Raw genomic sequence first — 22,074 nt, forward strand, 5'->3', positions numbered from 1 at the left:
AAAATCACTAGATCTCATAGTGTTCGCTTTTTCATTCTCGCGCACCAATCTATAGTCTCTTCCTCATCATTCTTGAGTCTTGCTTTCCGTTCGCTCATGTCTCGCGGCTGTTCAGAAATTTTTCGTTTTCTCAATCTCAAGACTGGTTTCCATCGATTTTGGTTTCGTCGGAAATAGGTATCTTCCACCTTGTCGAATTGAAACGGGAAAAGTTCTTCTCATCACTTGCACGCGCGTATTCGAAGTTCGACTTCGCAAGAGAGGATATCAGTATATCTGTGTCGCTGTAACGGAGAGAAGTGTGTGAACATTTCCAATTTCGATTCAGTCGCATTTGAATGCGTTTCTGATTGACCCGGCGCAATCAATCAAGCGGTTGGTTGTTCGGATCGAAGAGATGAAGAAGGTCTCGTGGAATCTCGAGGGAACGTTTGATCGTATGGCGGCCACCGGGTCCGATCTGCGGAGCGTAATTGTTTTAAGATACTGTCGGTCGAGGATTGTTCGTCGAGAGTTGTTCAGTGCGCCCGACAGACTCAAGTCCGTATAAATGAACAGTAATCGGCGTCCGCGCGTTTCGCTAGATCGCAAGGGGCGAGGGCATTTCGAAAGGCATATTTCCCTCCTTCGCGGCTGGCAGCGAGTCATCAGCTGACTTGTTTTCATCATTGATTCACCGTCAACTGACAAGGTTGTGTTGTCTACACGATTCTCTGTTGCCGATCCTCGGCTGCCGCTCCCACCACCGTTCGATCGACAGTGTTTTGAAGACAATAATCGGTACACAATTGTGAAAAAGAAATCGTATATCCTCGTTATGTCGCCGATGGACAACAGAAAGGTAATGGGATCGTCGGTTAACGCGGATCTTAAAGTGCTTTGCTTCGTCCGCCGTGTAGAGGAGGTGGTCCGTTAGTTAAGTTTGTCTTAACCTATGGAAGTCGAGGATAGAGCGGTTCATACTGTAATACTTGTTTCCTGTGATTTTTTTTTTTTTTTTTTCTCTTCACACCCCCCTTTTTTCTCAGTGGTGGTGAAATTCGAAATTGAAATTATATAATATTGTCGTAGAATTTCTGAATAGTCATGGCTCCTGTGTGTCGCCACTGGAGACTGTGGATTTTGCCAGTTTCAGCTGGTCTCTACGCTGTGTCAATAGTTAGCTTGGTACCGATCCTATTGGCCACCTCGACGTGGGCCAGCAGCAAGAAGAAAAATCAAGCGGCTCTAATTGGCGGTGCTTTCGTCCTCCTTACATTGCCAATCGCGTTGTACGAGATCGTCCAGCATATGATACATTACACGCATCCTGGACTGCAGAAACACGTTATAAGGTGAGTCAATAACTCCTCCGATCAATATTGGTGTTTGGTATTGCTGCCCTCGTGTTTGGTGGCAACGTGTACGGTCGCCATTCGAGTGTGTCTCGCTTTGTGGCCGGCTGTCAAACCAGGCTTAAATTTCTCTCTAGTTTCTTTGAAAGTCGAATTACATCGTGACACTCGATATTTATCAAATATCAGTGAATATAGATCAGTGTATGAATTATAGATCTCGGTAAATGCAAATAATCGTTGTGTTTTGTAACAGTTTCAGGATGATCTGCATTTATTTATTTTTTTTCAAATGACATACTTCTGTTTGTGTTGTATAAGGTTAATTTGCAATTAATTAGTTTGTCAGTATAATCAGAATGTATCTATCGATTATATAACTTACGATAGTAGATGTATCTACGTGGTTCGCATTATTGCCTGCGTAGCGAAACTTGACACTTACGTTACGAAGAAAATTTTTCCAGGGGAATTCGAAGGGAAAGTCAATGGAGGAATTTTTGATTAATTTGCACTACGTATTCTACAATGTTATAGCCATTATTGCGTTTAGTATTTCAATATTTCGGTTTTCAGTACGAACGTAAATATTAAATAACTCTAAATCATGGTTTTGGACTTTTTTTTCAAAATCTTTTGTATCCTTTTCATAAAGTGGCAATTTTATTGATCGACCTTTTTTTTTTTTTTTTTTTTTTTGACGTCACGTCAAGATTGCCTTTGACATAGGTTGAGATTTTTAGTAAACAAATTGTCGTTTTGTATTTTATTTTTCAAGAGAAAATTCACTGAATGTTGTCGAAATAAATTTAAAAAGATCGTAACGTTTGGGACTTGTTTCAACAAACGTTGATAATATTGTTATTGATATTGACATATAAATACAAATATTGCAAATTTATTCGCTGTCTAACAAAACGAAATTTCTGTCACAAACATTATGCACACTCGATTGCAGTATATTGAAACAGTTGAATTCACTGTGAGAAGAAAATGATACAGTTGTAACATGAGCATGAGGTATATCAGAGTTCACTTCCCTCTCAAGATTGAGAGGATATGTACATATATAATTACAGGGAGTTATTAATGTCATAATGTTCTCTTTATTAAAAATATTGGTGCATAGAAATTAATCAGTATGTATGAAATATTTTACAGTCTATGCAATTGGTACAATATTCTATGAAATTTTAGTTTTATACAGCCTTTTTTTAATATCATCTTGTGTCAGCTGATACAGGATTCTCCAAAAAGAGTGCAACACTTGTTCACACGCAATATCAAAGCTTCTCTACTCTGTTTCAGAATATTATGGATGGTACCAATTTACGCAGGGAACGCTGTGGGTATAACTCTGTACACGTGTCAGTGGGTACCTCTCAGTTCTAAACGCGTATTCTCTTTTTCAAATTCTTGTAGTGGCTCGGCCTGATGCTCTCAAAGGGTGGCATATACGTTGACAATTTGAGAGAGTACTACGAGGCGTATGTGATTTACAATTTTATGATGTATTTACTGGCCTACGTGAATGCGAGACCCGAGGAGAGACCCGACGAGAGATCGTACGAGGAGAGAGCCATCGACGAGAGAACCCACGAGGAGATACTCGATCAGGAGAGACCTGACGAGGAGGGACTCGATGAGGAGAAATCCGACAATGAGAGACCCAATGAGCAGAAACCGAACGAGAGGTCCAAATCCCTCCAGATGCATCACTCGTTCCCGTTTTGTTGCTTACACGATTGGGAGATGGGCAGGGAGTTCGTACACAAGTGCAAGCACGGAATACTGCAATATACCGCTGTCAGGTCTCTGACGTCATTGATATCTTTGTACGTATACGAGGGATGTACAAACATTGACTTTTTTTCGAGTTGCATGATTCATTTGTAATAAAATATCGATTCTCTGTTTCTTTTGCAGTATCTGTGATCTGAACGGAGTGTACGGGGAGGGTGAATTTCGGACGGACGTAGCTTTTCCATATCTGGTTGCTGTAAATAATTTGTCTCAGTTCGTTGCCATGTACTGTCTGGTGCTTTTCTACCGTGCCAACGCCGAAACGTTGAAACCAATCAAACCGATCAGGAAGTTTTTCTGTATCAAAGCGGTTATATTCTTCTCTTTCTTGTAAGTTCGCTGACAGAGAGTTAAGTTGTTGAATGGATGGCAGAGGTGGACTTTTCACTATACTTGGTTTTTATAGTCAGGGTGTGATCGTTGCATTCCTAGTGAATTTCGGTGTGATATCAAGTATTTTTAACACGAGTGACACGGAGGATATCAGAAATATATCCTCGAACATTCAGGATTTTTTAATCTGCATTGAGATGTTTATGGCTGCGCTGGCCCATCATTTTAGTTTTTCATACAAGTGTTTCGTGAATCCAGCGCGGGGCCAGACGTGGTGGGACGCATTCAGGTAATGAAATCTTCGTTAAAGGTTGTTCATGGTTTTTCGTGGGCGTGTCCTCGTTATTGATCGCTCGTGCTATCTCGTATTCGAACTTGCCGAATTCTAAACAGTTGCTTGTACAGAACGCACTGTGGTGTCATTTACCCACAGTTTGCCTCGGTTTTTCTCAGTGTTTTATTCTTTTTTTTTTTTTTTTTTTTGTTTTTTTTTTTTTTTTTTTTTTTTTTTTTTTTTTTTTTTTTTTTTAGTTATAATTTGTCACAGTAGTGCTTGTTGTCATTGTTTTACGCAAAAGATAAATCACTTCGTTAGAGTTTATTTTATTTCTGGATTAGGAATCCAAAAGTAGAAATACAAAAAGTAAGTACAGAGCTATCCAGCCATTGCAGTACAGTATAACCTGTTCTGTTTAATATGAGCCATCGAGAGCGAAGTGATAAGTGTAATCTTGTCAGAAAATGTACAATGCATTCCACTAAAATCTGTCAACCGTAAAGTGTAAATACAAAAATCGTTGTTTGGATTATCACATAACGTAACGTTTGCTCTCAGTGTCTCATACATAACAAGGAGTCGCCCATTGTTCACTGCTTCCTATAGATCGCGATCGATAATCACGTGCGCGACAATCCGTAGAAATTTAACGTGCATTTCACACGCGCTGCCCATGTTAGCATTAAGTATTAAAAAATCTGCTTAATCTTTTCAAGGGCCATGTGGGACGTGTCGGACGTTCATAATGACATAAAAGAGCATTTTGATGTACTAAGGTCCTCGTTAGGCCGCAGGGTACGCGGCAGAAGTGCCTCTGCACAGGGCTGGAGAATGGTGACCGAACGCACGTCCCTTCTCCCGGAGACTTCGGGGACCACGGGCGGTGACGAGCCATCGTGTTCCTTCTCCAATACTGGGGAGACGGAAGAGGATGAGCTCGGTGTCTTCCACTCACTTCCGTACGTGGACAATACCAAAAACACGGTTAGCGTGTAATCCCTGTTGTCGGGGAAGCCTCCTCATCCCCTTACAGTCCAACGTTTTAGTTGAGAAAGAAAGAAGGAGAGAGAGTGAGAGACTAAAGAGACTAAGAGAACGTTGAACGAAAAAACGTGGCGTTCTTCCCTCCCGTGTACTATGTTAATCTGTCGTCCGGGAATCGTTTGAGTATAGCGCGCGCCTATAGTACGCGGGAGAGACGACGCGAGTTAGAGTGAATTCCCTAGGGGATGTTATCCGACATGGACGGCTATGTTTGCAACACACACGAGACAAAAATCGCCGTTTTATTTCGTCCATTTCACGTCCAAACGCTTTTTTCCTCGATTTACGGCCAATTATGCGCTTCGTGTTACCAATGATGTATTACCAAATGATTGTTCGTATATATATTTATATATATATATACATAATGTTCATTGTTGATAACAATATATCGGTGCAGTCCTATTTATAAAAAAAAAAAAAAGAAAAAAAAAAGGAAAAAAAAGTGTTGCGCTATTATTTGCCGGCTTATCAACCCCAACAGATGTACCGCGAAGCTCTAGACTATCATTTAGAAAGTTTTTTTTTGTTTTTGTTTTTTTTGTTTTTTTTTTGTTTTTTTTTTTGTTTTTTTTTTTGAACGATCCTCGCAGGATCGGGGTCGGGATTTTTTCCGTGAACGTTATACGATCGTCAGTCTTCTCGATCTTGCCCGATTCTGAACGTACCGTAAATAACGAGGAAAGAAACATTCCTGCCAAATATATACATAGTTTAATCTTCTATCAAATGTTAATAAAAAAAAAAAAAGGAAAAAAAAGTACAAATAAGGAAGTTCACACTGTTCGAATGATAAAAGTTCGAATACTTAAAAGCACGTGTGGACATTAACGCATCGACGGGCGACAGAAGTGGAAAAAAAAAATGATGGATTCTAATAACTACGACGTTGATTAACGCTGCGCCCGTTGATGCGCACAATCGTGTCGACACGATTGCTCGAATGGTGTGAATTGTCCCGGAAGCGGTGCTCGAAGAGAGGTATTTTAATTTTGATATAAGAAAATAATAGAATTTTTTTCTAGTCAGACAAGGGAATTTTACAAACGCTCACAACAAAAGCCGTACTATTGTTTCTCGTGACGGTAAAATGCGTAAAATGCGTATGAATATTTCGTTACGCATCCGGACCAAAGAAGAGGGTATATTTTATCTTGAAATTAGCGTTACTCAGAATTAAGATAAAAAGAAGAAAAAGGAAGAAGAAAAAAAGGGATAAAAAAAAGAAAAACATAGATACGAATCTAGAAATGAAGCAAAGTAGTTTTCCGACTGACCTAGTAATTTACAATCGTCAATTAAAGAAAATGATATTTTTAATGTTCCTACCATGTTATTTGTAACGTTGTGATATATTTAAAAAAAAAAGCCACCGTTAATAATATCTCTATTATTACCAATAAATGGAAACGAAAGGGTATAAAGGATAAAATTTCGACGAAAAAATGCGTTATACTCTTTCACATCACGAGAATATATACTAGGCAGAGAACGTGTATTTTAATAATTACTTGAGCTACTTTTGTATTAAGGCACATTTTCAATTCCATAAGTACTTAATGATTCCGTTGAGTGTCCATGAAGGGAAAGAGAAGCATTGAAAGTCGTAATTATTATCGTAAAATGGATTCATTGCGAATGTTAAGAGATATTCTGGTGTGTTACGATCTTACAATTACACTCTTCAATGTTCGATGTTTATCAATTGTTTCACTTTAAACCATACATATCCTTAAAAAAAGAAGAAAAAAAAAAAGGAAGAATAAATACGAGAAAGAAATGACATTGTTATTACACATGTACTTCTGTGATTGAAAAGAAGAATGTTTATGGACACGAAGAACTTAGTTTCTATTTCTTTATTCCGATTTTCCTATCCATACAAAACGCATGCTCGTTTTCATTCGTTCTGTATGATGATATATAAAATGTAATGAGCATCATTTTTCCTAGTGGCGTTAATCACAATCTACAGTTCATATTTTATTTTACATGTAATGTTCATTCAATTATTCTCTAGCTATATCCAGAAATTTTCGATGAGTTGTTCGCTTTGGTATTTGTATTAATTATGTCTAGCTATTAACAACATTCGTATCTAAACAGTGCTTTCTGTCAACAAAGTTTGCTGAATGTATTATTAGGTTGTGTAATAAGTCCTTTTGCCACTTGACGTGGCATTTTTCAGGACATTAAAAATATGTGTTATTAAAACTGTTGTTTTATTACTTACTGATAAAAATAGAAAGAAAACAAAGCCTAATGATATATTATTAATAATAATATTAGTCTTAGATATTTAAAGCACAATATAAAATTTGAAATTGATTGACAATAATGATAGGTATAATTTTTTAAAGTATTAACCTATTATTATTAAAAATGGTCACCATTGTTACACCACGTACTAAATATCAACAGGAATATTCATCGTGCAATTTTTTGACAAAAGGACGAAATTTTCAAGAGTCACTTAATTCCTTTATGAAAAAAAAACAATCGATCAAATAATACTCACTAATATATCGTCGAGATGTCGCAAACGAACTTATTACACAGCTTAATCGGATCAATACATTGTATAAATCGCGATCACATACAAACCGGTCGTAATTTCAGTGCTAGAATGACAGCAAGTAAGAGTGACAATTTCAAATCTTTGATCGAACAGTTCCCATTCATCAGAAGACTTAAATAGCCTATGTTTATTGCGGCTCGACTAGTAGAGAAAATAAATTAACACTTAACAAGCCACCAGGGCTGTTGTCGCTTATCACATATCCATAGGTTTCAAATGTTTAGACTCTCGGTTCATTCTTCTTCACTTCTCTTTGTTCAATGCTTGAATAAATTCTTCAAGTTTCTCTTGAATTTGTCTAACACGTTCTGAAATGAGATACAAACACAAAAATATGAGTAAAATATTAGGGAAGTTGATTTTGAAGCAAACTGTTTCTATGTATAATTTTAATTTGAAATGCCACGACTGATAAAAGATCTTACTTAATTCCTCAGCCAATGTGACCCGTCTGCCGACCAACAGTTTTTGCTTCATTTCGTTATCTTGACTGTAATCTTCCAATACGTCCTTTATTTCTTTGTCCAGCCTGCGAGCTTCTCGATTCATGATTTGTTGCCGGAGCGCGTTGGCAGTGACTTTCAGCATTTGCTGAATCCTCCAAAACAAGACAACATCGTTGCATTCCATCTGCAAGGAAAGTCAATGATTCCGATGAAACATTTTAAGAAAGTAAGCAGTTTTTTTTCTTTTTTTTTCAATAATTTGTACACTTACTACGGACTCGTGACCAGTGTGATAGAGATAATATCCTTTTTTACAGTCGTACGCCCTGGCCAAGCTCTGTTGCAGGAAGAATCTTCTGTAAACTGGATGCCATGTTTCTCGAATGAACTCATTGTCGATTTCCAGGCCGTTTCGTTGCAGGTTTTTCCTAATCGCCGTGAGTTCGTCTTGAGTGAGAGTGGGGGCATGCTTCTGCGAGCAAACAGTAGACATAGAGGATCATTATCAAAGCCCAATCACTTAATGGTGCTTTCTTACTTTGTCGACGTAGAGGATCTTGTCTAACTCGTTCTTCACTTCTGTGCGTTTCTGTTGTTCTTCAGTCTTATTCTGCCAGTACAGCCATCGTTCTGTGCGACCTGGACCCAGCATGTCTCTCAAGACTTGTTCCGTACCTTGCAGCTTCTCTTTCACTGATGTTTCCAAGAACCGGACCGCCTGGTCCCAGTCGCGTTTATCGTTCACGCTTCTGTCTTCCAAGGTGTTGAGTTGTATAACTCGCAACATTTCAGACGCCTTAAGAAAATTACCCGTATAAAGCGTGTGAGAGAGCTTCTAAAGAAGAAGGGTCTGAGGGATTTACCTTCTCTTCCCAGTAATGTCTCGTCATGGCTTCGTTGACCACCGCGTTTTTTAGATTATCGAAAATGTTGTCGTGGTCGGGCTTCAGTTTCGCTTGGTTTATGAAATTCTGAAATTCCTGCTGCAAGCATTCCCAGCCGCTTTCCACGCTTCGCGTTGGCAATTGCTGTTCGGCCCATTGGCGAAGTTTTATGTCGACGGTGGTATTGAACACACCTGTTGATCACAGAAGACGATTGAAATAATCTTCCATGAGAAGATCAATCGCACAGTGTCGCCGTGAATTATACCTGGATTTCCGCTCTGAGCCGCGGGTAGGTAAATGTTCTCGAACACGTGCATGCTAACTTTATCCCACATCCTGACCATCAACACCTCTTCCCAGTGCCGAGGTGAAACCTGTGACAGGTTCACAATCTCGTCCAGGATCTCGCCTCTTGCCTTCTCGAATAGCTCGTCCCTGTCCAATTCTCTCAATCTGTACGAAATACAGAGTAACGAAACAACGGTAAGATTCTTTAAACGAAACTCGAGTAATTTTAACGCAAGCTAGAGAACCAACGAAGAATGAAATTATATACCTTGGGAAATTATTTTTCCACTCTGTCTCAAGATTGAATCTAGTGGCTTTGAATGCGTCGGCTTGTTGCTCCACAGTCTCGCGAACCATCTTCCAAAAACATTCCGCAACCGCGAGACTCAGGTTTCTCGTCGTAACCTGACCTGTGTAACCATCCCTGGAAACCATAAAATATCGTCTAGCTTTACTCCAAAGAAGTAAACCGACGTACCATTAATCGATTGTTAATGATACGACACTTCAAGTCTCAAAAGTACACAAAGTATATGAAATAAGAGGTTTGGAATAAAATACAAGATGTACAATCTGCTAATCACAGATCAAGGAACCACCGTACAGTTCTAATGCCGCCAGTGTTTTTCTGTAATTGTAAAATTCAACGCGTAACGCGTACTTGAAAAGTTTGGAACTTCTGAAGAATTTCTCTTCGTAGTCCTTGATCGTTTGTATGTTATCGTCCTGCCGGCCTCTGCCAGTGACGACAGCGAAGTAGCCTAGGGCCTTCATGGGGAACAGTTTGCCGGACAATATTTTGCGAACGCGTTCAGGATTGGTCAGATTCTCTTCTGCCAGGTCTACCTATCGGATGGCGAATGGTGTTAATTACGTTGAACGAGATGTTACGAGTTATCAAGCCAACGTTGCACACCTTAGTCAAAACAAAGATGGTCCGTTTGCCGGCGGGATCCATTTGAGCAACGAGATCCGTCACGTTGCTTCTTTCGGCATCCACCGATCCATCCTGGATGCACAGAATGATCGCGTTCGGGTTGCTCATGTACTGCTGGGTCATTTGTCGAATGGAATCCCGCGTATCTTCTGCCATGTCAACTGTCACTGTCTGTTGTGACAGGAAATAACAATGGGCAACAATATCGTAAGTTTTAGGCTTCATGGGAAGTAACGTGGTTACTGTTCTAGGTACGAATTATTTCTTACGCTGATTATACCAGGCAAATCCACAAGGACCATGCGTTGAAGGCCTGGCCCCTTCACAGTCATTGATATCACGTCTTGACTAACGGTCTTGCCATTCTTCACGCTGTTCTTCATACGTATCTCCACCTCACGCCTTAACTCGGCTAATTCCGAGTCCTTCGTTAGATCAAACTCTCTTGAACTGTCTTTGAACTGCGCTATGTGATACGGTCCTTCGCTCAGAGTTACTTTCACCGGTGCTCTCGTCATCATTTCACCACCACCTCTGATTAAAATGAAAATACAAAAGAAATAATTACAAAAATGAGAGGAACGATGGATTTTATAAAAAGTAAGCAAGTTTCTACCTGGGGAATATTCTCGCCTGTGCAATCATTTCTAACACGGATGTTTTGCCAGAACTTTGGTCACCGACCACCACCACTCTTGGCAAGTGATCAGCTGTGGAGTAACTGCTGTCGTAGTCGCTGAGCTCGTCCAGAACGTCGCTGTACATGTCGATCAAAGATTTCTGGAAAGAATGATTCGAACTTGATATAAATATTGAGAGTTCACGTGATACGGTATGATTGTGACTCAATTACTTTTATTTTCTTGTTGCTCATTTTCTGGTTGCCACGTAGCAGCATCTGCTTTCGAAGCTCTTTATTCTCTCTTTCCAGCCGTTCCAATTCGCGCTGATACTTCAGCTGCGTTTGCATCACCTCCTCCTGCATGGCGTTCAGTCTTTCTTGCGACTTCTCTGCAAACGAAATCACGACAACCGTCAGTTAGAAATCTTTTCGAAACGGTGAAAGAATGTATTTTATTAATACCCTATACATGTACATACGAGCTTTCTTACGTTCCTCCTCGATGTTATCGTTAGCCAATGGCCGAGCGAATGCAACAGTATTGTTTGTCACCTGCTGCTTTGCTTCTACGTAGAAACATTTGATGACAGTTGATAAATTGCTTTTGGTACAATATAATCCAAAAGGACAGTATCACTTTGCCCACAAATGAATCGAATTCGATGGTGTTAGAAATTCCGGCAAAGTGATCAAATGAAATTTAGAATAAGTATAAGAATGAAAGTAACAAAACTGTTCGTTAGTGGTATGTTTTGTTTGATGTGTGAGTTATTAACGCAAAGTTAATAACTGAATAATTGAACTCTATGTGAACATGACGGAAAAGAAAAAAAGAAAATGAAAAAATGATACGAGAACGTGGGGTCTGTCCCATTCAGTATTTATTGCTGCATTTTTAGTCATTTTAGTTTGAGATCTACAATTTAGTTCAATGCATAATTTTGACAGAACTCCATTTATTGAGGGAATATAGCTCAGATAAAAACAGAAATTCTGTCATTACTTACTTTGACTAGATTACATTGCAATATAGTGTATCTGATATACTAGATATTAACATATACTATATAATACCAATCTACTGTATCAATAAACATAGTATTAATACTAATGAATATACAACACTTGTATACTGTATAGCATACTATGTTATTTTCATTATGTGTTAATTAAAGTTAATCAACTTTAATTAAAGTTAATCAATACTGCTATTTGTCTATATATTTCAATGAATGAAGTTCCATTGTACAAAACCGTGAAAAAAAAGAAAAAAAAATGCTGAATGGACAGACGACAAGATGCGAATAATCCCGAACATTTTACACACCTGAATAAAGTTGCGATACTATTGCTGAGATTGCGTCAAATATACCTGAACAGAACAGACCATAATAATATATTTCTGAATATACAGACGTGGTATATGGTATTTTATCAAGCAATAAGGTGAAACCGAAAGGGTCCTATGTTACAGAATTGCCATATTGCGAAACATAGGAAAAGAATAAATCGTGTTACGTTGCATTCACTCATGAAATTATAAATGAATTATGATTTTACGTGCATGCTTGCTGATTGTTAATTGTTTCAGACAATACTGGAACACTCCAGCAAATTCCATGTGTTTCAACCTGATATTAATTTGTACTTTTAAATGAACAGGAAAAACATCTAGGACGTATCATGGATTGTGATAAAGTAGGACTGTGTAAAATTATAATCAGAAATTAGCTGGGTAAGAAAAGGCCAATTAAAACGTCAAATAAACGAAAAGCTCGAGCAGCTCCAAAAATCCAAGCATTCTTGCAGATATAACGACATGACGGCAAGCAGGAATCTGCAATTAACTCACGATTGGAGGATACATCCATGTCTGACTGCGTTTGGTCAACCTCGGCTGCCTTGATAGCATCGTCCAGTCTTTGATCAAACCACTCTTTATACTGTCTATACTTAGTTTCCCCGAGTTGCTTTATACGTGGATCTGTTCGTGTTTGTCCAGGTTTTCATCACTCTGATTTCGTTTTTGCCTCACATACGTTTCCACATACGTACACAAATGTGTATGCTTTTGCGACGTTGTTGTACTTACCGATTTCGATGTTGTCTGGAAAAATGTTCTTAACCATCATGAGAGAGTCGCGAATGTCTTTCCACTTTTGTTCATTGGGAAACACGTTATCCAACCAGCTCATATCTGGCAGAACCTCTTTCCATTGTTCGTATTTCTGTAACGTGTATGACATTGGTCACATTGTGGGTGATGCACAAAGGTAGGCATTACGGTATTTAAGGATAAGGTGATGCATTAGGGTATTTTTGTATCGATGTTCACCTTCTGTAAAGTTACTCCACTACCAACTGCACCACCCAGCAGAAGATATCGGACCTTCAGTGCTCCTCTCAGTACTCTCCCAATGAACATTGCATATCCTCGATGAGGATTTCCATAGCAACGTATGTGGGGTGATGCCAACAGTGGCCGATAAGCCTTGTTCATTCTGCCTGATGTTAAATGCCTTGTGTTAGACACAGGCACAGGATATCTTGATGTCTTTGAAATTAGCACAATCCTGTCTCTGCAAAATGAAGTGCTTGATATCACAATTAAGAACATATGTACATCACTACTCATACATATATATTACTATTGTATCACATGTATGTTCTTGAGACATTAAGTGTTTTATCTTATATATATTTAGTACTTATGTATATTTATATATATGTAAGTAATGCAGAAGTAATTATATTATTAAGTGAAGAATTAAGAATAAGAAAGCTATCATTGAATAGCTTATGAATGGAAGAAAATTCTGTCAGTTTTATAGAACTGATTAAATTTTCTAAGCTAAACATAACCTACTAGATGCAAGACTCTTGGGACCTGTACAACGAAAATACGTTACAAAATTTAACTCGGTTAGCACTTGCATTCTTACCCAATTTTACCACAAAGAATTTGCTTCATTTTACAACCCCTTCATTGAACACTTAGCTATGAAAAATAGTTGCTAAAATAAACCTCCTTGGGGCAAACATATATATGTCATGTATCAAACGACTCCTGTAAAAATGGTCCTCTAAAACTCAACGAAACCAGATGAGGTTCTATCAGTAATTCATATTTTCGAACTTCAACCTAATCTAAACGATGCGAATAGAGATACTACAAAAAGAAAGAAACGGATTTGGCAAGGCACATGCGTATAAATATACGGCACTATCTTGCTTCCGCCGAGTAGCATGGTTTCGATTTTAGAGTCCCACCAATCGGGATAATCGGAGCGGCGAATGAGATCGCGACGAAGTAACGCTAGGTTCTAGATTAGGTTAGTAATATTGCTAGGGGGTTGTGTAGGTCGGAACCAGTCGGTAATAGGTGGCTAATGGCGGCAAAAGGAGTGGAAGGGAGAGAGATACTACGTAGGGCCCGTTTTTGTAGGCCCATTGCGCAGTTGAATGTCCCTTCTAGATGGCTAGATAGTCTTTGTTTGGTACCAGCGCTGGATGTCTCTAATCAGGCCAAGCACTCGATTGCTTGGAATATGGAAGTTGGGGTGGCGGCTGAAAAGAAGAAATCGATCATTGCCTCTGCCCCATCCAAGGATCATTATGCGGATTCTCTAGGTTAAGTCCTGTTTGTACCACCATCGCAATTACAACAATTTCAAATTTCATGATCGTTTATTAAAGTGATTCTTCCGTTCGATTTGAACGATTTATTATTGTAACTTTCATGAACGCCTGGTGGTATATCAAGCGCGAGTTCTTCTCAAATTTGATTTAAAATTGACCACTGTTCTTTGCAGCTCGTAATAAATGCTACAAAAATCCTCCAACCTCTTAGGAATTCCATCGTCCAACCAACGTTAAAAAGCAAGATTATTATTGAATTATATCATGGGATGTACAATTGTCATTATTTGAAAAAGAAGAAAGAATAAATTTCGAGCGGAGTATTATAAATAAGTAAATTTTACTAATTTTTCATTCGACACTGTTGTTTCCAAGAGACACGATCTACGCAGACCAAACTTTTATCCTGTAACGAAGGTTCCTCGTACCGCCGCAACACGCAGTAATGCAGGAATGATTCTTTAATAATTTTATTTTTCCTTTGCAATCCTTATATTACAAAACATACTTTTCCAGACACATTGAAAATATGCTCTATTTACAATCGGATTGTTGCCTAGTTTTGTTTTGTGCTAACACCATCTCGTCGCCGCTGTTGCTTCTCCGGTTGTTCGTCTTTATAGGAATAATAATATAATCTATTCGCATAGGCTCTCGTATAATATGATTATGGCAGTACATTTACATTAAAGTCTATATCATTATTTTTTTCTGCATTTTGTATTTCCCCCCCCCCCCCTTTCTTCTCTTCATCGTTCCTGTTATACATTCAATTATCATCTCGTATTTATGTTCATATTTATATATATATATATATATCATTTTTTGTCCCGGATATTTATATTTTCTCATATGAAATTCTACGCACTTAGAATTATGTGCATCAGCTAGATGTACGAAAGGAAAGTTTTCTCTACTGGTTTTTTTATTTTTTTTTTTTTTATTTTTTAATCGTTTATATAAGCTTCGTCCTTAAATAAGTAGCGTACTCGTCGTTGACGTCGCGATATGAGATCTAAGGCGGGAAAAAATTCCAACAGGGGAAAACAAAAAGAAAAAGAAGAAAAGAAAAGAAGAAAAATGAAGATTTCACGTGTTTGATCGACCAAACTGCGCTAAAGCTCCCTCGAAAATGGATCTCTGTTCCGACAGCTTTGGAAAAAACGTGCCGAGCGATAAAAAACAGCCGACGTTAGATATTTCTTCTTTATCCACCCATCCCTGTTTCGTTTAAACGCGATATGTACGAATCACAAAAAGCCGGCAAAAGCACGCTATTCGATTGGACCCCAGTTTAAACATCGTCCTCTTTTTCTTTTTTTTTTTCTTTTTTTCCCCAAATTAAATATCAACGTATGAGAAATGTTTCTTTCCTTAAAATTTTTATTTTCTCCTGGAAAATTTTTAGTCATCCTTTCAATTCTTTCCTTAAACGATCCGCTACTTCGACTAAAAACGTTACAGATGTCCCTAGTATTGTCTAAAGGTGCTCTTAATCTTTTTTTTCTGTTTCTCTAAATTTCTTTTAATGTCCGCTATTTACTCACATTCAGTCTAAATTATGGTTATGCTTATGGTATTTATAAGGGCTTGGAATTATTATATTTTTAACATAATATGAGCTAACCGTTTTCTTTTTTTATTATTACTATCATTATTATTAATGCCAAGCTATGTACAGTTTGCGATTTTGTTTTTCATTCTTCTCACACAACACGTGGCCTATTCCTCCGACATAGTTTCTTGTTATCTCGATTCACGTTATTTTATAACAATATATATATATATATATATGACCGAAAGAAATCGGAATTTCTTCTGGCAGTAGGTCACATTACATTCATCCGTGCTCGATGGAACAAATAAGCGTTCGCAGCGCCACGTTCCTCAAACTATAAAGAGCGCTAACTATAAGAAAATGAAAGAACAAAAAGAAAAATAAATGAAAGCTAAATTCTTGTATATTTGAAAAAAAAGACACGAAGTAAAATACAAACGATTGTAGTTTAGATTCTTCTAAAAGTTGCGAGATATAGTCTCTTTTTTCCCTAATTGCTTCGATTCTACAGCTCTCGGTCGGATACACGTTCTACATTCTTCTTTCGTGAATCAATTAGAATCTGTCGCTTTGTTGGCTGTTGCCACCAGCAAAGAAACAAATAATAGTCGCCGAAGATGATTCGGATTTACATTACTATCTAGCGTGCTTTTAGCTACCTTAACAAATCTAACGTCTCTTACGTTCACTTCCGCGAGCCTAAGACTAGTATCAAAAGATCCGGTTAACGCTACTTCCGTTTACAAAAGTCTCTCATCTTTTTAGTCGTTTCGTTTCTAACGCGCGTTAATTAAGAAAAATCCGGTTCTTCTAAACTCCACTTCTAAGTCTTTTAGAAAAAACGATGGTGTGCTCTTCGCTTGGAAAAAAGAAAGCTAGTGGTGAAATGCGTATCAAAAGTTGCCTGCGTTCTCTTTCTTTCTCTCTTCCTCTCTCCCTGCGTCTGCCTCTTCCCTCACTGCACACGTCTGTCTCTGATCTTTGTTTCTTTTTCCGTTGCAGGTATCGCTGTACTCTTCGGAAGCCTCTTCTAAGCGTCCAGGCGAGTGTCAAGAAAGGAACTCAACATGTTCCTGTTACAGTTGAAACTGTCGTTCTTTTAATTTCCGTTCCAGCTACGAACCTAGTCGTGGAACACGTATCAAGAGGTGCTGTTCCTGTGCTTTTTGCTCTTCGTTCGGCCAGGCTCGAATTCATCCTCGCTTCTTCGCCGTTTCTCTTTCAGCTGCTTTTCCATGGCGAGCATCGTGATCATCCTCTTGTGAGAGTCACCGACGATCCAACCGTGTTGCTCCTGGCGGTCGTCCTCCTCCTCCTCGACCGCCGGAACCATTTCCAGCATTTCCTCTTCGTCGCTGGAGCTGGACCAGTAGTACAATTGATTGGCAGCAGCTCGTTTTCGTCGACCGATCGCCACTCCGACTCCCTCTTCAACTTTGTTCCAAGATTTCGTCGTCTTCAGTTCCTCGTCGTCGGAATCTCGTTTCCCACTGGACGATCTTCGTTCTTTGTCCTTTACCCCCTTGGTGTCTGTCTTGGCTTTCCTGTCGACATTTGAGTTCTTGCTCTTTCTCACTGGTATTACTTTCTGGTCTAATTTCGGAGTCTTTCTCGGCTTCGTCGGCGATTTGAAGTGTTTCTTCTGTTTCGTAGCCGATTCCTGATTATTCTCAGTGATCTCGCGATTGGTTTCAATCAGTGGGGGCTTGTTGCAGTTGTTCTCCAGATCGCTCAGCCCTTCGTGGTTGTTCTTGGCGTACGGGTCTTCTTCGTCCGTTTTGGACTGCCTCTTTTGTTTCTCTTTGGTCTGATGTTTCTTCTTCTGCGCCGGTTCTTGCAGCACTTTGTTCTCCGCAGACTCGGTGTCCTCCGTCGGTTTCTTCGTACCATTGACGTCCGCGATGTTCCTCGCGTCGGTGTTGTTCTGCGCGAGTGACTCCTTTTTCTTTCCAACCTCCCTGAGGATTTCCTCCTCGATGGCCTTTTGCTCCTTGGCTATCATCTGCTCGTGCTTCTTTTCTATGTACCTCTCCTTCCTCTTCTCCTTCGATTCCCTCTTTTGTTTCCTCGGCTTGTCGTGGTCTAGTCTGTCGTTCACTCTCCTGTCTCTCGGGGATATCTCCTCGTCCGAGCTGCTGATCTCTGCTAGCAGTCCCTGCTTTCCAATAGCGCACTTCCTTTGTCTCCTGGTCGGCTGGAAGTTCATCAATATCCTCTCTTGTTCCTCCTGCATCTTCTTCAGCTGCTGTTCCTTTCTCTTTTTCGACTCTTGCACCTTTCTACTCAAGAATACGTGCAGCGGAAGATTTTCGGATTCCTTTTGCGGTTTCTCGTTGCTCGACAATTTTTCTGGCAACGCTAAGAGGTCGTTGTCCGGTTCCTCCTCCTGCTCTTCCACGGGAGTGGGAGACTTGATGGCCACTTTGTCGAGCAAATCAGCATCGTCGACAGGATTGAACGTTTCGTTTTCAGGTTCTACCGTTACGACTGGATTGATACGACAGTCGTCTGGTTTGGCAGGCCTAGCCACATCACCGTATTTCGCTCCCAGGGAGTTCTCGTTGTCAGCCTGGTCTAGAAGGTCCAAAGCTTCCTCCAGTGGGATCAGTTCGCTTTCCTGCATGTAATCTACCTTCTCAGCATCGGTCTTCTTCTCCGACAAGCTTGGGCTCTTCACCCTGACCTCTTCTGGAACTTTCGCTGAATCTACGGGGACCGAATCTTCCATGTCCGAGTCAACGATCGAACTGTCCTCTCTATACAGGTCGTCCATTTCAAAGTTCCTCTCGTACTGGTTCTCAGTTTCGTCGTCGCTGTTCCTCTGCTCGTCCACGTCTTTCCTTTCGTCGATGACCAGAGGATGGTCAGACATCTCTGACTCAGACTTCTTGTTGTCGCAGTCGTGTTTCGTGGCGTCGTTCTTCGAGTCCTGGCCCTTCCAATCGTTCGCTTGGTCCTCGTTGTCGGAGGTGTACTTGTCAACTAATTCCTGACTCTGCTCCACGTTCTCCAGCTCTGTCTCCTCCTTCTTGCTGTTCTTCTTCACTCTCCTCTGCCTCTTCGACTCGTAATCCGCGTCCCCATCCTCGAACTCGCTCTCCGACGAAGTGTACAGCTCCGCGAATATGTTCTGCTTTCCCTTGGAACAGGTTCTCTGACTCTTGGAGATCCCCACACCAACGTCCTCGGTTTTCACCGCAGTTCTGTACTCGTCCGAGCTGTCGTTCTCGTACCACGAATTCCTCGCCTTCTTTTTCGAATTCTTGCTCCTCTTCTTTAGTTTCGGGTGTTTCGTCGTCGTCGGAGTTGAAGTTGTTTGCTCCGCGAGTTTCTTCGAGGCCTTTGTCGGCTGCTTCCTCTCCACGAACTCGTCCATGGGCCCAGTGATCTGCCTCTGTTGGTCCTCGCTCTGGAATGCTTTCAGCGCACCCTTCGTCTTCGGAGCGAATTTCTCCAGCTCCTTGAACTTCCTGTCGATCATGGACTCGAGCCTGGTGCTCAGTGCATCCGCGGTTTTCCCGTTCTCCAGGGTATCCCCGATAGCTTTGGACATCAAACCAGCTACATCCACCTCCTTGGTTCTCAGGCAGCTCACCTCGTATCCTGGCCTGCTTCTGTAAGACATCACGCTACCCAGATTCGGCTCCATCTGGCTTTCCTCTTCGTCGAACTCGTACACGTCCTTGATCCTGTCTGATGCGAATTCCTCCTTCCTCTCGAAGCCATCCCGTCGTTTCTTCCTCTCCACCAGGCCACCGTGCTCGTTACGTCGTATCAGGGGGAAGTCTTGGTGCTTCTTCGTCTTCTTGGTTTTCCTCTGCCTGTGGACGTTCAGCTCTTTCAGCGCCGCTTCTGCCGCGTTCTTTGACTTTTCCTGTTGTTTCCTCTCGTTCATCTCCTTCTTCCTTTCGAACAGCTCCTTGATGGGATTCCTCGACTTTTTCTGGAGGTCCTTGGACACCGACACAGGGCTTGGATTCGGCGTCGTGTCCTTGGTCAGAGTGGTCTTCGCGAATTGGGCGGATTCTTGAAGCGCCGAGTCTCCAGATGTGGTTGTCGGGGCTCTGGCGCACGCTAGCTCCGCCAACACCTTCATCGGCGTGGATCCACTGTGCACAAAACGTAATTCGTTTGAGTATCTCTCCTTTAATATTTTTCTAAATTATTTTCTATATCATGTCTTTTTTTGTTATGTTTTCTTAAATATTTCTTATTGTTTTCCTCTACTAACTATCATCCATGAAGTAAATTTAAGAATTAATTAACAATAGATCTATAATTTCAGTAATTGATTTTCTTCCATTAAATTTCCTTTATTACTACTTTTTTTTAAATATTTTTCCTACTCTAGTCCTTCAGTTAAGCATGATACGAGTTCATAAAGTCAAACACTGCCACGTGAAAATTTTTATAGCATATGTTCTATCTCGTCTCGAGCCATGTATCAACGTGACCATTACAAGGCAATGGATTTACAACCACCTGGGACATATCTATCCTTGCACGTTTCCTGTTCTGAGCCAGGGAGCAGCTAGACCAAACTAGGAAGAGAATAATGCATCACCAGCTCCTGAGTTGCTGTTTGGCCAAATAACGAACGTCAGATTGTATATTTCCAGCAGTTGTTGTGCGGAGATAGTATGCAATCTTGTCGAGAATAGGTGGAGTGACAAATCAATACACAACACGAAGGAATTCAACCATTCGACGAGAAATTAATATTTACAGACGATGCTGCTTCGACGCTTGCACCTGGCGACGAGTGCTGATTTTTCGGGGAAGAAGTTTGGAAACCCATGTCAAATGTCATTGCAAAAGGGATATTTTCTTTCTAAAGAGAAATTGGAAAAATTTGGAAATTTTTTCTTCTTTTCACGAATTTTATCACATATTGAAATTGAAAAGAAGATAAATTGAGTATATAAAAATGAGTATCGACGAAAATGAGCGAATACGTTAGAAAAAAATTTGTCAAAGCTGTCTCCTTGCGAGACAGATCCTGGATGCTACCTGTAATTTTTTTCATTCCACGTATTATTTGATATTTTTACACAACGATGCAAGACATCGGTACACAGATCTCTCGAAGTTGACTTTTTGAAATGGATTTTCGCAAACACGAAAAAAAAACTGTCGTTGGATGACAGAGTGGGGATTCGGGGCAGAATGTCCGTTGTTCGGAGAAACTTCGCAATGGCGGTAACGGCGTGTTAACGATTCGTCAGACAAAAACAAGGAATTATAACACGGCCGATCAAAGGCGCAATCAACAGGTGTGGAAATGAAAAACTGGCTTTGATATTCGATCTACCGTATGAATTGCAATTTTTTTTTTTTAAAGATAGGTACTTTATTTCATACACATTTATGTATACACGTGTATACACATATATATACAACATACTGCAGACTTTTGAATTTGCAAATTGTGAAAATCCTGTGTCGCTTGTTGAAATGTGGAGCACAAAAGGGGCCAGTAATTGCTGTCAGCAATACCCTGGCAAAATGATTTAAAACTACCAACGAATGCCCAAACTTACTCTCACCCAATTAACCAACACAATTATTCATAATTATTCTCTTCAGAGCTAAATTCCCTGGCAAATTACTCACTTGTGATCGTGTTTCTCGTTGCTGTGCAGCAGATTGGACAGTGCCTTGTCCAGCAAACCACCCAACGAGGAATTCATCTTGCCCTTGAGCCCCGAGGAATCGAGATTCACTTTCGCCCCGTGCTCGTCCTGCAGTCCTTTGACGTGCAGAGGCTCGTTGTAGCCGCCGTTCGACAAATTCGGGCCGGACAGATGTTTCTGATCCTGCAGACGAGAGTACGAGTTCGTTAGAATGTTCAGTTCGTTGTTCCTCGATGTACGCTGCTCACGTACAATATCGTTATTGCTCTTCTGGCTGAAGGTACTGGCAATCAGGTTCTCTGACTCTCTCATCCGCTGCTGTATCTTGTCCCTCAGCTTGTTGTTGTGCTCGAACGCAACGTCCAGGCTGTCCTCGTAACCCAGGTTGTCAGCCCTGGACGTGTCAGGGCTGGCCGACCTGCTGGAATGTTCGCTCCGCAAGTTTCGGCCACCTCGTTTCGCGTAGTCCCTCTCCCTGGTGCTGTACATCTCCTCGCCCAACAACTGGAATAGAGCAAACATGGTGAAACACTTGGTCACTCGCAACGTCTGTTCTGTCTGTTCTTTTGGTGAGTGTTTGGGTATCCTACGTCTGTAGTTTCTGTGTCTGCTGGACACTTGCTTGCAGAGTGGACCATTTGAGAATTGTGAGATATCTAGAAATAAAGGTGTCGAAATATGTACAGAGAGCAATT

General features: G+C 40.4%; 3 protein-coding genes across 11 annotated transcripts in view; 1 reads left to right on the forward strand and 2 right to left on the reverse strand.

Moving 5' to 3' along the window:
- Window positions 1-69: 69 nt before the first annotated feature.
- On the forward strand, window positions 70-5,274 carry LOC122535721 (transmembrane protein 184C). 4 transcript variants are annotated; one of them, XM_043667488.1, is made up of 7 exons: window positions 72-841; window positions 1,072-1,334; window positions 2,643-2,679; window positions 2,757-3,169; window positions 3,261-3,467; window positions 3,544-3,759; window positions 4,464-5,274. In XM_043667488.1, the coding sequence occupies exons 2-7, from the start codon at window positions 1,087-1,089 to the stop codon at window positions 4,741-4,743; spliced, it is 1,401 nt and encodes a 466-aa protein (XP_043523423.1). In that variant the 5' UTR covers window positions 72-841; window positions 1,072-1,086; the 3' UTR covers window positions 4,744-5,274. The 4 variants fall into 4 exon arrangements, with proteins under 4 accessions (XP_043523424.1, XP_043523423.1, XP_043523425.1 ...); XM_043667490.1 differs by lacking the exons at window positions 72-841; window positions 1,072-1,334 and adding an exon at window positions 1,406-1,557; XM_043667491.1 differs by lacking the exons at window positions 72-841; window positions 1,072-1,334 and adding an exon at window positions 2,236-2,354.
- An 861-nt stretch (window positions 5,275-6,135) lies between these two features.
- LOC122535718 (dynamin-like 120 kDa protein, mitochondrial) lies at window positions 6,136-13,737 on the reverse strand. Of its 4 annotated transcripts, XM_043667481.1 has the most exons (18): window positions 13,492-13,737; window positions 12,885-13,128; window positions 12,642-12,777; window positions 12,402-12,533; window positions 11,877-11,921; window positions 11,029-11,115; window positions 10,781-10,938; window positions 10,544-10,707; window positions 10,197-10,461; window positions 9,907-10,098; window positions 9,652-9,836; window positions 9,259-9,414; window positions 8,968-9,155; window positions 8,679-8,893; window positions 8,354-8,611; window positions 8,087-8,287; window positions 7,795-7,999; window positions 6,136-7,677 (listed from the first exon to the last, which is right to left on the reverse strand). In XM_043667481.1, exons 1-18 carry the CDS (start codon window positions 13,518-13,520, stop codon window positions 7,613-7,615), a joined length of 2,925 nt encoding a protein of 974 aa, XP_043523416.1. In that variant the 5' UTR covers window positions 13,521-13,737; the 3' UTR covers window positions 6,136-7,612. The 4 variants fall into 4 exon arrangements, with proteins under 4 accessions (XP_043523416.1, XP_043523418.1, XP_043523417.1 ...); XM_043667483.1 differs by lacking the exon at window positions 12,402-12,533; XM_043667482.1 differs by lacking the exon at window positions 11,877-11,921.
- Window positions 13,738-14,642: 905 nt separating this feature from the next.
- The window catches only part of LOC122535716, a 73,164-nt gene continuing 65,732 nt past the window's right edge, over window positions 14,643-22,074 (reverse strand). For 2 of the 3 annotated variants that reach the window (XM_043667478.1, XM_043667479.1), the window contains 2 exons: window positions 21,360-21,883; window positions 14,643-19,855 (listed from right to left, as the gene is read on the reverse strand). In XM_043667478.1, the coding sequence (XP_043523413.1) occupies window positions 16,888-19,855; window positions 21,360-21,883 (3,492 nt within the window). In that variant the 3' untranslated portion in view covers window positions 14,643-16,887. The remainder of the gene's footprint in view (window positions 19,856-21,359; window positions 21,884-22,074) is intronic. The other variant, XM_043667480.1, reaches the window with a different exon arrangement.

The sequence above is a fragment of the Frieseomelitta varia genome, unplaced genomic scaffold (assembly GCF_011392965.1).
Source record: "Frieseomelitta varia isolate USP_RPSP 00005682 unplaced genomic scaffold, Fvar_1.2 scaffold_759, whole genome shotgun sequence".
NCBI classification, from domain to species: domain Eukaryota; kingdom Metazoa; phylum Arthropoda; class Insecta; order Hymenoptera; family Apidae; genus Frieseomelitta; species Frieseomelitta varia.